Here is a 15,491-nt window from a genome sequence, read left to right on the forward strand (position 1 = left end):
TTCTGACCGTAAATTACTCTTTACCACCTATGGTGAAAAGGATCGCAAAATGCTACTTCCTAGGGAAAGGGGGAGGGAGGGATGAAGCAGTCATCCGTAGCCCCTCTTCCAGCCTCGCTCCCCACCCGCGGAAGCCAGCCATGGATTCCAAATGGATGGAACTCATCCTAGCCATAAATATGCATTTGAGACAAATGTCCTTAGACGTGACTTCCACAAAATCGTTAAAATGATCAGCGCAGGATTTCACAAAACGCTTCTGACTCAACCACCGTGGAACTTAAGATTCAGTGCTGCCTCTTACCTTCTCTTGTGGCTGTCTTCAGAGCACAGGGCTTGGCATATTAGGCCAATTAGGCAGAACCAGAGTGCTGCAAGTGCAATTACCCTCCAGTCGCTGACGGACTTAATGAGGGGGATGCAGCCCATTGACCAATCAAAACACAGCCACCAGGGACACAGCAGCAGCCAGGCATTCAGTGAATAGTAGTAATTGTAGTTTATGGCCTGTCAGTCAAAAGGAAAACAAACATCTATTTGATACTGAACTTAAAAAACACATATATATGCACTAACTTCACTTTGGAGGCACTCATATGCTTCTGTTCAATGAAAGCAGTTGTATCAAATAAAATGTTGCCAACTTGTATTGGGTATCTGACTGTAGTCTGTAATGTATTAAATGTATTCAGATTTTGGTATATAAAAATATGGCAAAGCCACCAGACTCTGCAATACATTAGTTATATTTCTGGCCAAGTTATGACCTATTTGCTGCCTGAAGCCGGTGACCTCTAAATCTGAGGCCCCAGGGTGGGTCACCCATGTACCCAATAACATAACAGGCTTCGATGGCTGTTCTCTTGATTTTGGTGTCTATGAAATGCACAGCTAAGAATCTGTGGCTTGATACCCTTGCCTTTAGAAAAAAGGCAAATCTAAAAGAATAGTCTTGACACCGCTAGTCTTCTAAAGATACCATCAAGTAGGTTACATTTAGCCTTAACCCAGCCACAGGGTTAGGGAGCCCTTTCACGGGACTGGCAAGGACCCTGATGTGAGAAGGAACCACCCTCTTTACTCCTTGTTAGAACGGAAATGCCAAGAGCTTCCACATGCCCTTTCAACCCCCTCAGGAAGACCTGCTTTCATCCCAGAACATCTTTAGTGATCGCAAACAAACATGGAGGCGGCCCATGTATTGGGGATTTCGTTGGCATGGAGAGGAGTGAGACGAGGAGGAGGGGTGAAGGATCTGGGAATCTGGTGGGGGAAGAAAACGGTCCAGGGGGCAGCAGGCTCAGAACTCACCCTCACCAGCATGCTGTCAGCAAAGGAGGCCGGGTTGTCCACCTCGGTGAAGGCCGGCGGGCCCGTGCCCATGATCCTCCAGCGCACGTAGAGCATCCCGGCCCCTCCAGAGGTGAGCAGGGTCATCCTGAAGAGGAGGCCCCCGTTCCTGAGCATGCCGAGATTCTGCAAGGACACCGCAAAGCCCCAGAGGTGGCTGATTTTCAAATAAAAGTGTGGCTGAGCCAGGTACAGATGTGCAGCAATTCTGCCTGAACTACTTCAATACTGTGCTTTAAAAGGCTGGTTATTGTAGAATTCAAAATCACAAGGAATATTTGAGAATGGCATTTTAAATCGGCTAGTACTTGACATTTTCCATGTCTGGGCTGGAGATAAAAGTACAGACTCACCTCTAATGACTTGTCCTTATGTAGTACCTTCTGGACAATTTCCAGAACATTGAATTTGCCTATCACCAAGATGTCAAATACCGCATTTAAACCCTAAGAAAGCAAAGCAAGACAATCAGCCACGGGAGAGCTTGGCTGTGTTAGGCAGCAATTACACTTCACAATTTCATTACTCAATCTAGACAAGGAACACATGGACTAGAGAATCACAGAAGACCTCTGCAGCTCTTTACAAAAACACAAAACAGCCCCACGTTTCTATGAAATTAGCTCAAGGTAATAGATCATATTTATTATTTAGTAAGCCCCTGATAGTAATGATTTCACAGTCTGCGTGTAGGAGTTCTACAAGATTCAGGATAGCTAGAAATTTGGGATTCCTTGGAAAAGCCCTCAAGAGATCCCCCCCTCCCGACTTTTTTTGGTCACTATAAAACAGTCCTTTAGTTCATGCAATAGAGTGTTTTCCTGGGCAGTAATCATACTGGAAGATAAAGGCAGCCCTCAACCTCAAAAACCCAGCCATGTAAGTGAACCTTAAGTGCCAGTGGACTTTGGCATCTTTAGAAATGGGATGAACACACATGATAATCTCTAATGGAGCTCTGGAGATCTCTTGTGCAGAAATCTAGTTGTCCGGTAGTTTTCTCGCTGCGTTACAGCTAGATGACATCTCCCAGCTTCCCCTGCAGTTAAGCTAGGTCGCAGGGCAGAGTTCTAGCCTTACGGAATGTGGGAGAAGTGTCACGTACCACTTTGGATGTGTGATTGTAAAACTTGGGCACACATTCCCACTTGGTTTCCCCTTCCAGCTGGCTGGAATGGAGATGCCCAGGGTGACTCTGGAAACCACACATTGGTGAGCAGGCCTTTGCCAGGTGGGGCCGTGGTGTGGAGGGCGGCCACCTCTATCAATTTACAGCTCTGCCCATGACCCATGAGGGGAACAACAAATAACTTCAATTAGCAGTCCACCTATGTTAACAGTTTCCAATAGCACCATGATCGTTACTTTCTAGCAGGTAAAATTAAACCTGTAGTTACAGGCAAAAGGAGAGATGGGCCATGGATTATATTCTCTCTCCTGCCATGGACTTTCTATAAATGTCACTGCTGTAGGCAGTGTCATCGACAGAACTCCCTGCCCAATCTGGATAAAGTGGTCTGCACATACTCAGTGGATACTGTTAAAGCTGCCCCTGAATGACTTGGGTCTCTTTAATATGATCTTCTTTGCAGTAAAGGAGATCACACATCATAAGTCAGTGGTAATTTGTGGTTTTCAGAGCAAGGATGACATCCCTACTTAACCCTCTCCCAGAAATGCTGGGAGCCACTAATTATCCAATACATGGGCCAGTGCTGGGTTAATCAGTTCAAAGAATTCTGATTTTATTCACCCATGTGAGACATGATCTTAGTGGGTCACAGAAGACCGTTTCCGCCTGGTTGAAAACCACTTTCTAGAAGGCAGATGCTCCCTGCGTAGCAGCCATTGTCTTCTCACAGTTTTCCTGCGAGCTGCAGGACAGTCACCAAGGGGTGGCAGGGTCATGTGGCGAAGAGGCCTGAGCCAAACACAAGACCGCCCCCTTCCCTCTTAAATGCATCATCAAAATGGCCCCATTGTAATCCAGTTTTTGAGAATAGCTACCTTTCACTGTATCTTTATTCATGTAAATTCAACTGAACTCTCTCCTGCTCCTGAAAAACGGCACAGAGGAGGCCTGGTGCGGTGGCTCACGCCTGTAATCTCAGCACTTTGGGAGGCTGAGCTAGGTGGATCACCTGAGGTCAAGAGTTCGAGACCAGCCTGGCCAACATGGTAAAACCCTGTCTCTACTAAAAATACAAAAATTAGCTGGACGTGGTGGCATATGCCTGTAATCCCAGCTACTCGGGAGGCTGAGACAGAAGAATTGCTTGAACCTGGGAGGCGGAGGTTGTAGTGAGCTGAGATTGCACCATTGCACTCCAGCCAGAGTGACAAGAGAGAAACCATCTCGAATGAAAATAAAAATAAAATAAAATAAAATAAATAAAGTACTGCACAGAGGAGCCTCCTGAGGACCTTGTGGACGGAAATTCCGGCTCAGCAGGCCTGGGGAGTGGGTGGGGCCTGGGATCCTGAATTCCTAACACTCTCCCAGATATTGCTGATGCTCCTGGTCCTCAAACCACATTTCATATTAGGGAAAGGTTCTAAAACCAGCGGTTCTCAGGGACAATTTTGCCCCCCAGGGGGTGTTTGGCACTGTCTGGAGACATTTTAGGTTGTCACAACTGAGAGGTCCCATTGGCATCTAGTAGGTAGAGGCCAGGGATGCCGCTAAACATCCCACAAACCCAGAACAGCCCCCACAAGAAAGAACTGTCTGCTGTAAAACATTGATAGTGCCAAGGTTGAGAAACACTGTTTTAGAGCAAATTAAAAAAAAATTAACTCATGAAATTCAAGTATCTTTCCATGGTAATTCTCCCTATACCATCTCCTTGCTAGCTTAATCTTAATAGATACAACCTAATAAAACCACTAATTTTTGCCTTGACTTGTATCAAGCCCCAAACAGCTTTAATTGTTCTTTCCTTTCCAAGCTATTTCTATATGATCATTCTAATCCCACAACTTGGCCAGGCGTGATGGCTCATGCCTGTAATCCCAAGGCTAGGAGTTTGAGACCAGCCTGGCCAACACAGGGAGACCCCATCTCCACAAAAAATTGTAGAAAATTAGCCGGAGTGGTGGCACACACCTACAGTATGCCAGCTACTTGGGAGGCTGAGGTGGGAGGATCGTTGAGGCTGCAGTGAGCTATAAACATGCCACTGCCCTCCAGCCAGGGTGACAGAGCAAGACTCTGTCTCAAAAAAAAACAAAAAAAGGAAAAAAATTCCACATCTTTCCATTTCTCTACCTCTGTTCACAACCTTAATTTCTATATTTTCTTCTAATAATATAAAGCAGCAAACTGGTTAGGATGGAGAAAAAGAAAAATGGATTTCAACACCTCTCCTTTCCTTTCCTGGGTCTTTAATCCTAGCATCTACTCAGATCAGACTGAAAAGGTAGATGTCTTTCAGCTTCAGACAGCCCTCCCCCCACCCCCCTGACACTGCCGGTGGAAGCCGAGGTATAGGTTCTTTCCAGGAAAACAATGTATCCCAAGAGAATACAGTGTATGCACCATATTACACACACAGAGACTTCAAGGGCTGGAAGTTAAAACACGTGATTACCCGGCACATCTGGCATAAAAAGAGTCCTCTGAGAACAAAGTCCCACTAGAAACATTAGTACCATTCCAGATTCTCCTTTAAATACTAGACTAGTTAGTAATCTTGTAATTTCAGGTCAAACATTTGTGACCGTGGAACACTTTGGTTCCAGCATTGCTTGAAGTTGCACTTGCGTTGTGATTAACTATAACCATAGGTAACTGCTGGGGGTGGGGGAATGACGAGAAGAGGGACAGAATGTGTGTGTGAATGAGGCTTTGAGTGGCTGCAGAACTCCTGTTCCTTCATCTTTTCTTTCTTTCTTTCTTTTTTCTTTTTTTGAGATGTAGTTTCGCTGTTGTTGTCTAGGCTAGAGTGCAATGGCGCGATCTCAGGTTACTGCCACCTCCGCCTCCTGGGTTCAAGCGATTCTCCTGCCTCAACCTCCTGAGTAGCTGGGATTATAGGCATGCGCCACCGTGCCTGGCTAATTTCATATTTGTAGTAGAGAAGGGGTTTCTCCATGTTGGTCAGGCTGGTCTCGAACTCCCGACCTCAGGTGATTTGCCCGCCTTGGCCTCCCAAAGTGCTGGGATTACAAGTGTGACCCATGGCGCCCAGCCCTGTTCCTTCATTTCTAAACTATCCACCAGCCTTTCTAGATCCAGGATCAAAACCATTGATGGGGTCAGTCCTAGGTGATCTAGGACTGCTGAAATATATACAAGCATCCCAGAAAACTCTAACCATTCTTTTATCTTTTTCTACAGGGCCTCTCAAGAGCACTCATCACGGCTCCCTAAGAACTTCTCATTCATCATTTCTCCCCAGATGCACATGACTGTCAAGGAAGTCAGTCAACTCTCCATCTGCAATGCCAGAATTGTGACAGCAAAAGTCATTTGTCCAGAAAGGTCTATCACCTCAGGCCAGCAATGGGAGGCAGGGGTGGAGAACGCCACAGAGGCAGGGCCAGCCCCAGATGTCTTTATAGGAGGGAAAAGGACACACAGAAAAAGCAGGCCCCGGCCATGTTGCGGCTCTCACCAGCACGGTGATCCCTTGCTCTTTGCACAGCATGGCCACTGCTCCCAGAAAGATACTCAGCAGCACCCAGAAGGTGGAAGAATGCGCTCCCTCCTTGTTACCTGCCAATTAAGAGAAATGATCAGTGCAAAAGTCATGGAATGCAGCTCAGTTTTTTAGCATCAGGAACTAAAATTTTAAGCAAATACCTTAAACAACCATAACTTAAAAACAGAGTTTGGGCTTCAGACAGCACTTCTCTGTGGGCAAGTGTGCATTAGACAATACCTTTTAAATGGTACATATGTCTCCTCTCAAGGCTCTCCTGAGAAAGTGCCCAGGGCCTTTGGGAGACACTGTCATGAAGCCCTGGCCACAAAGATGCCTCATGCCAGAGTCCCCACGCAGCAGGTACCTTCTTCCCAACCTACCAATCACCTGCTAGACCATTCTGATGAGTCTTTTTGAGAACTCCCACTGAGACTGCAAACAGTCCATCTAGTTTCAAGATGACCCCAATGGTCACTGCTGCTGCCATGATGGAGCTGCTGGGAATGCCTCTGAGAATCTCCACTACTCCTGGAATAGCAGTTTGGGCCCTCTGGACACCAGGTGGCTTAGGATGGGTCTGCTCTGCTCCCTGTGTAGAACAGCTCCAACCCCTACCAAAGGATACACGGCTACTGACAGAGCAGGCACCTACCTAGCACCTGGGGCAGGTAAAGACATGGACCAGGCTGGGCTGCCAATCTGCACGGGGGCTTGAGCACCAACAAGAAGCCAAAACATCCCCAGATGTGTGAACACTGTAAGAAGCTCGGGTGGGCAGCAGCTCCAGTAACCACCACTGGTCCCTAAGTGGCCTTCTGCGAGTAGGGTCTGGCTGTACACTATCTCGTCGGTGGTGTGTGCAATTTGGGGGCCAGAACTAAACTGCTAGGGAGGAGAGGGAAGCTGCATGGATACTCCTCTCCATTGTGAAGTCCTCACTCTTCATCTAAATGGATAAGCCAACATATAAAAAAGAGGTCAGTATCAAGTGGGACAAAAGCGAACCTTCTTGGAGAATCCAATTGTTAGCTCGCCTGGCATTACTCGGTTCAATTCCACTCACAACTGGAACTCCCGGTCTGAGTGCCTACAGCTCTATGTAAGCATCTGAATGCCAGCTCTGCCACTCACTGAGTGACACTGAGCAAGTGACTTTCACAGTCTCAAGGAACTCACCTATAACGTGGGGGCAACGTTACCGACCTCAGGATATATTCGAAAGGAAAAAATTACATAGGAACACCTGGCCATTTGTGTTAAAAACTCATAAAGAATGCTTGCAAATGCAAAATATATCTCTATGACAACACGTAAGAAATTGACTAGTTTCTGAGAAGTTCTAAAATGAAGAATTGGGGTAGGGGAGGGAGGAAGTCTTACTTTTAGTCTTACTTTTCATTATATAACCTTCAGCACTCTTTACATTATTTTAACCATGTGCGTGTATTAAAAAACTACGTTAAAAACTAAGCATGTTAAAAATCACTTGGTATAATGCTGGGACTACAGAAATCATTTAATTAATGTTTGTGGCACTTGGGTCAGCCAAACCTGGTCAGCTTAGAGAGAGATGGAATTTCCAATGGGGCTTTGATGCAGTAGTCAAGGGGGTGGCTGATCAGCCACTGTGCCACAAAATGTGCCAGACAACTGGATAGTGTAACAAATACACCGTGACTCTCATTAAACTGCCTGCTGGGGAAATTAACAAGTGTTTGTGTGTGTCCTACAGACCCTGCACGGAGGGACAGAAAAACACTTGTGAATACTTGAGATAGAACCAGCAACACCCCAGGATGGAAGGCCTTCCTATCCTGAAAACAGCCAGTGCGTTCTGGCCTGGGGGTGGGAAGTGCCCTTTTTTTTTTTTTTTTTGAGACGGAGGCTTGCTCTGTCGCCCAGGCTGGAGTGCAGTGGCACGATCTCGGGTCACTGCAAGCTCCGCCTCCTGGGTTCACCATTCTCCTGCCTCAGGCTCCCGAGTAGCTGGTGCTACAGGCGCCCGCCACCATGCCCAGCTAATTTTTTGTATTTTTAGTAGAGATGGGGTTTCACCGTGTTAGCCAGGATGGTCTCAATCTCCTGACCTCGTGATCCGCCTACCTTGGCCTCCCAAAGTGCTGGGATTACAGGTGTTAGTTATCGCGCCCGGCCAGGAGGCGCTCTTAACCTCAAATGCTCTACACTGGGGTTGAGACCCTGTCAAGATGAGAAGGCCTGTCCCCAGCTGGGCCCCCGGCTCTCAATGAACCATGAGCAGGACTAACTCCTGATGTGCCCAACACTCGCAGCTTGCAGGACCAGCTATACAGCTGGGCTGCTAGGACAGCCTCCTCACTCCCACACAGGCTCCAGCGGCAGCAGAAAGTCTGGCCCTTTCAGCTTTTTGGGGAGAGAATCTCTGTGTATCAAATTTCTATATTTAAAATACAAACAAATGGAATAGCTATCATACAAAAAGTTGACTTGGCTATTATAGCTGAGGCACTTTAAAGCTTTTCACAAGGCCAACTGATGGACAGGAAAGCCTCGTTAACTGAGATCCCATTGTCTCATAAAACACAACGAACATACTTTTTTTTTTTGAGATGGAATATTGCTCTGTCACCCAGGCTAGAGTGCAATGGTGCGATCTCGGCTCACTGCAACCTCCGCCTCCTGGATTCAAGAAACTTTCCTGCCTCAGTCTCCTGAGTAGCTGGGACTACAGGTGTATGCTACCATGCCCAGCTAATTTTTGTATTTTTAGTAGAGATGGGGTTTCACCATGTTGGCCAGTCTAGTCCTGAACTCCTGACCTTGTGATCCACCCGCCTCGGCCTCCCAAAGTGCTGGGATTACAGGTGTGAGCCACTGCGCCAGGCCTGAACATTCTTGTTTTACGCCTTCCAATTATCTCTTTTGCCTTCAGGATAATGGTTCCTCTTCTGACCGTGGCTTTAAAGGCCTTGCTGAAGTGGCTACCGCGGGCCCTCTCCAGCCCCTCCCAGCATACACACTCACTCCAGGCCCATTGCCCACTTGCAGGTTCTCACCTGGGTGTGCTTACTGAGTTCCGTTGGGGCAGAACAGTCCTGGCAGAGTCCTACCCAATCAATAAAGCTGTTAAATATCACTTATGCTGTGAAAAGCCAAACCCCGCCCTCTCAGGCAGGTCTCTCTGCAATTCACTTGTTTCCTTCCACAGTTAAAAGAGCAAACACCCCTGCTGTATGCACACCTGACTGCCCCTGTGAGCAGGTGAGCCCCCTGTGAGCAGGTAAGCCCGGTTCACCTCTCCATGTCCCTGACTGCCCCTGTGAGCAGGTGAGCCCCCTGTGAGCAGGTAAGCCCGGTTCACCTCTCCAAGTCCCTGACTGCCCCTGTGAGCAGGTAAGCCCCCTTCACCTCTCCAAGTCCCTGACTGCCCCAGTGAGGTGAGCCCCGTTCACCTCTCCATGTCCCTGACTGCCCCTGTAGATTTCAGGTTAGGCCCAGCTGTAGTGCTCTAAACTGCCCTGATCACAGTCTATCACAACATTCCTCACAGAGTTTATCACAAGCACTTGATTTTCTGTCATTCCCAAGTTGAGGGTCTGTCCACCTAGGCACTAATCACATGTGGACTGCTTACTTTTTTTGGATGGGGGTTGCCCTGTGAATCACAGGATGTTTAGCAGTACCCTCAGCTTCTACTCATCAGAGGCCAGTAGCACCACCCCCCACCGCTCCCCTCAGTGGTGACAATAAAAAATGTCACAGATATTGCCAGATGTCAGTAGGGGCGTGGGGAGGGTAGGAAATCACTCCCAGTTAAGAACCATTGCCCTAAACCAGTGCTACTCACAGGTGTGTGGTCCATGAACCTGCACCTAGATCTTACTAGACTCAGGCCCCACTGAGATCTGATGAATCAGAAATTGAGGATGGGAACCAGTAATCGGCCTTTAACAAGCTTTCCAGGTGGCTCTGATGCTCCCTAAAAGCAGGGTACACCCCCCTGAGAGTAAGCCTGCTCACAGCTGGACGGCTGGCACCATGCCTGGCTCGTAGGAGCAACTAAAAATTGTTTTGACTGAATCAGCAGGCACAACTGACGCTGGAAGGGCAGTACATGTTCAGTGAGTGAAGTGACTATCTACTGTCTATCAAAAGGGATGCAATAAGCTTTGTGCTCCCGACAAATCATGGAACCACAGGTGTCAACACTGCTTCTTAAAGGCTGTGCATCATCTCTCCTGCAAGGATGGAAATGCTGGAATCCCTTCCAAGATGCTTCCAGCAGGGGGCCACCTGGCCTTGACTTGAGTAACTTCACTGGTGGGGATTAATTTTCAAACCACAACCCGTTTCATTTTTAAACTCTGGGTTGTTAGATTATTCTAAATGCTGAGCCCAAGCCTGTCTCCCTAAACTTCAGGTCTTAGCTATGCCCTTGGGCAGCGCTCCTCCAAGTTGTTCAGGAGGCATGGAGCCCAGAAGTCAGGCTCCCTCTACTGAAAACCATTACACATCAGTATACTTAGACCCATCAAGCAAACTAAGGATCATTTTACTTGCAGAAATTAATTACTTTCTATGTATCTAATACCAAAAGATCACAATAAGGAGCCACCACCACAACAAAACCCTGTCAAATTACACGTAATTCCAATTTGAGCACTTAACGTATTTATTGTTTCATGTGGGCATTTGCTAGCACTCATCAGCAGGTAAGTACTGGCAGGCACTAAAGCTTTAAAAAAAATTACGGCTGAAATAACCCGAAAACTAACAGATTGATGAATTCTTTTAGGCTATGATTTGGGGAAAGGGCCACAAGCTTTAGGGAGAGAGCAGAGCGTCCAGCTTACAAGTCCATGCCAGAGCCTCGGAGAAGTCCGGGCCTTCCGCCACGTCATGAGAGATGGGTGGCTTTGTACACTCAGTCTCAGGGTACAGCCTCTCTTCCCATGACAACATTTTCCTGAGTCTGGGTCAAACTACCTTTAGGATTTTCTCCTATTAGCAGTTTATTTGTAAACAAAACCTTTAATTATAAACGACCTGATTAATTGATCTCATCCAGAGATAAACAGAGCAAGAGATCTCTGGCCCCTGCCAGCCACTCTAGACCCAGCATGAGGAGATGGTGCCATGGCCGGGCTCCATCCATTGTTTTCAAGTTGACTAGGTGCTCAGCTCCATAGCTCACTAGAAACCAAATGGACACCCTCCACCCCACCCCATCCCACCAAACTGTTAACTGAATTTGGTTTTTGTAGGCTTCTTTCACTCTCAGAATTTGTGTTGGTACTTCTCAACTAAACATAATACACTCCCCAATGTAATAGTCTCTGTTCTTAATTTCAAAAGCAAGCTCCTTGATTTTACATTTCTGCCTAGAAAAAAGGAATTATCTTGTATTTTACTTGACTGTAACATAGATTAATTTTTCCCCATGGACTTTGAAAAGAAAAATATTCCCAGTTCCTTCATTAAAAATGCCCAAAAGACAGCTCTTCAAAGCACTCTATTAACACAAAGCTAAATTATGACACATACACGAAAGTGATGGGCTCCTCTAGAATTCCTCCAGATAAGAATTCTAGGTAGTCCTCTTACCTAGAATTTAAAATGGCTTTCTCCTTACAAGGTTAAACCAGAGACTTAGTTGAAAACAGAAAAATAACAACTAGAAAACACAGCCTTCAGGTTTACTGATAACCTTCTCCCTAATTTCACCTCATAATTTCACCACATTCTCAAACTCTAAACTCCACTTCTCCCATCCTCTATCGCAATTCTGACAGAAGAGTCCTACTCTTTTTCCTTAGACTTCCGATTTTGCTTCAAACACACCCAGCATGAAAAGATATGAAAGATGAAGGCAATGTTTCTTTGCTGAAGAAGTGTCTTCAGTCTCAGCAATTATTAAATATTAAGTATCACTTCTCAAAACTGTGGCAATTTCAGATCAAAGGCAAAAGCTCAATGGTCAGAGATAAACCTAGTGAGCACTATATTCTAGACCCACCACTATCCAAGAAAGTAATCATTATAGCTAACGAGTGCTTGAAATGTATCTAGCCCCAGGTGGGATGTATTGTTAGTGTGGAATACACACCCGATTTTGGAAGCTTAGCATGAAAAAAAAATGTGAACATTTTCATATTTTTATATTGATTACATATTGGAATTATAATTTTGATATATCAAGGCAAATAAAATATATTATTAAAATCCATCTCACCTGTTTCTTTTTATAACGTGGCTACCTCAAAGTTTTCAATGCCATATATGGCTCCTGTTGTATTTCGATTGCATGGCAGTGTCTAGACCATGTGATCAAAGATCCAGCTCACAGATGACATAATGTGCACATTGCTATGTTTGTATCCAGCTCTGTCCTTGAAAACTCAGAAAATAGGAAATGAGTTTGCCTATTTAAAGCCAACTCTTTCTCCAATCCCTACCAGATTAGTCACTCAACAATTTTTGGTATATTTTTGTTTTGAGACAAGGTCTCATTCTTTTGCCCAGGCTGGAGTACAGCAGCGTGATCACGACTTACTGGAGCCTTGACCTCCCAGGCTCAAGCAATCCTCCGGCCTCTGCCTCCTGAGTAGCTGGGACCACAGGCACATGCCACCAGGCCTGGCTGATTTTTAAAAATTTTTATTTTTGTCGAGAAAGGGGGTCTCACTATATTGCCCAAGCTGGTCTCAAACTCTTGTGCTCAAGTGATCCTCCCGCCTTGACCTCCCAAGTGCTGGGATTACAGGTATGAGCCACTGTGCCCGGCTGCCACTCAATATTTTATCCAGAGTCATAAGACTAAGCATGCACACACACTTTGAGTTTCCCAGAATCTAAATTGGAAAGCTTAATTTAATATTTTAAAACCATTTCATATAAATGAAAGGGGTCCTCTTTATATATATGCACTATATATGTGCAGGAATGATAAACCAAGGCCAGCCCATACAGCGTTGACAAAATGTTTCCAGTTCTGGAGGTGAACAAAAAAGGCCTTACAAAAATTCAAGTGAAAAACTAGCTCTAAGTGTTTAGATGGCCCAGACTAGTGGACTTCTGGAAATATGACCTGCTCCATCAAACTTTTGCCCACATAATTCCCCAAATTAAGATTTATTTCAAGCCTTAGTTTGTGAAGGTGACTAATGCTAATAATTATCAACATACATTCTAGAGGAATTTAGACTCTGCTTTTGTGGCTATGTTCTTACACAGTAACAAATGCAAACCATTATTTTATTTCCAAGTGTGAGCATTTTAATAAGACAATTGAGACAGGTAATAGTAGGCCACCTTGCATATAGTGGGCACTTGATAAACATCTGTTGAATCAATAAATAGTTTCATTTATTTCTATGTCTATCAGAGTCTTACTATATTACATTTTTCTTGCAATTATGAGATGTAATTTAATACCCAAGAGTTAATCATTTGCTCAGTGTGGACAAATACTGCCAGAATTCAGGTCTTTTTCACTTTTAATTTAGTCTTTCAACCCCTTCACACTGGAAGAATCGCCATCATTAAGATATTCTTCTTCAAAATAAATAAATAAATAAATAAATAAATAAACAAATAAATAAAATTACTTGAGAAATATTTAAAAACCATGGAGAAAAGCAATTATTTTCATTTTAAATTTAGAAGTAACTGTTAAAAACAGTACAAATAAATTCTGAGTGGCAGATGTCACCTCCAGCACAGCTGCACTTATAAATATTTTTATTCAGAAAAATCTTCCCCAGATTTAAAATTCTAACTTGTGCATGGCTCTATGTAAGCATCTGAGGACATCACCCTTCCCCAGCATTCTCCGTCTCCTCTCCATCAAGACTGTTACATTTTAAACACCAATGACCCAGGAGAGGATGGGAAAAAAAACACAAAAACCATTTGGACACCACGCTGCCTCTCTCATCTTTTAAGAAGACAACTTGCTCTAGGATAATTATGCAACATTAGCAAACATCAATAGTTTATGATCCAGAATTGACTAGAGACGTGCCTAGGCAATGTTCTTCTCGTTTCAGTATATTGTCTCTAGCATCTAAGAGAATTCATTCACTTAGGTAAATGGAGGCAAAGGCTAATGGAGTGAAGGGAGCACAGGGAAAAAAATGCAATGACAGAAAGACACTTGTCAGTGCTAACACCCACAAGTGCCAGCAGATGTGATCCATTTAATGAAGCATGTGCCTCGGATTTGGCACTCCTTTCCAGTGGGAAGATCTCCTTTCAGAAAAAGCATCACATTATACAAGTTACCCCTCTTCACCACTCTATGCCTGGCATCTCCACTGCTCGAAACTGGCACGTCATGTTGTGTGTGGGAACCACGCCACCCCGACAGGTGGCCGCGACTCTCTCTCTGCCAGAGCAACACAATGAGCATCAGATTCGCGTTCCAAAAGCTGGAACGACCAGGCCGTGCTTCTATGCACAGAATGAAAGAAGTCAGGCTTGCTGCTCTAAAACACGGGTCCATTTGGGGGAAAATCAAGCAATGAAGCAACCAAAGAAATGGGGAAAAGAGAATCTGCATGACTCCCACAGTCAGAATGCAGTCAGCAATGGCCCCAAATTGAAAACCAAGCGTCCTATCGGACATGAGTTAGCCAACTGCCCTATTTTATAAGCAGTGTGATTCTAAGTCAAAGAAAAACAGGTGTCTTTAATCAGAATGAAAATACGAGGCAATGATATCCCAAGAATAAGAGTTATCCCATTTTAGTGCCTGAACTATACAGCTTAAGGTGAACTATACAGCTATAGAACTACACAGCTTAAGGGGAGCTATACAGCTTAAGAACAATGGAGATTTGAGATCCTGCCTTTGATACTATGAATAAGAATTTAGAACTTAAAATGGTTGTTCTAGGTATATAGAAAATCCATCCCCCTCTGGAAAAGACTCTCTTCTCCCCACGATAAATGAGACTAAATTTCTTCTTTTGGTCTTAACTCCCATGAGACAAGTATTTTAAGGTATCAGTTTAGAAACGAAATTGTTTTGGCTATTCTGGCGAGTTTAATGTGCAGAGATGATCTGTTTCCAATCTGAAATACCAGGCTTTAAGAGAGATGTAAATACAAGATGCCTCATTTTAAGAATAACACTTTTTGTTTTGGGCATTCAGAAGTAATACCCAGTGTGCCATTGATTTCATCTCACTAGTGTTTTTCGTTTGTTTGTTTTTTTAAAGAAAATGTATGCTTCCTTTATAAGGACATCTACTTTTAAAAAATTCTGTTGCAAAGATCTTGCTAGACATTCTATTTATGCACCAAAAAAAAAAAAAAAAAAAAAAGGCAGAGCCCCAGAAATGTTATGTGAATACGTTTTTCATTTTCTGAAAATACTAGGATTCCAGAGGTTAGAACAGAATAAACTCAAGCAGTTAAAAATCGTCCAGAGCTTTATAATAAAGACGTCTCATCCATAAAAAAAGTTAATGATGTTACCAAAAAAAGTATTCTCTGAAAGAACTTATTAACTAG

General features: G+C 44.6%; 1 protein-coding gene across 3 annotated transcripts in view; it reads right to left on the reverse strand.

The window, feature by feature from the left end:
* TMTC4 (transmembrane O-mannosyltransferase targeting cadherins 4) overlaps positions 1-15,491 on the reverse strand; it is a 71,046-nt gene that overhangs the window by 31,566 nt on the left and 23,989 nt on the right. For all 3 annotated transcript variants that reach the window (XM_063651084.1, XM_054445851.2, XM_063651085.1), the window contains exons 6-9: positions 5,967-6,067; positions 1,704-1,796; positions 1,312-1,476; positions 305-507 (exon numbers count right to left, since the gene is read on the reverse strand). In XM_063651084.1, the coding sequence (XP_063507154.1) occupies positions 305-507; positions 1,312-1,476; positions 1,704-1,796; positions 5,967-6,067 (562 nt within the window). The remainder of the gene's footprint in view (positions 1-304; positions 508-1,311; positions 1,477-1,703; positions 1,797-5,966; positions 6,068-15,491) is intronic.

The sequence above is a fragment of the Pongo pygmaeus genome, chromosome 14 (genome assembly GCF_028885625.2).
Source record: "Pongo pygmaeus isolate AG05252 chromosome 14, NHGRI_mPonPyg2-v2.0_pri, whole genome shotgun sequence".
NCBI lineage: Eukaryota > Metazoa > Chordata > Mammalia > Primates > Hominidae > Pongo > Pongo pygmaeus.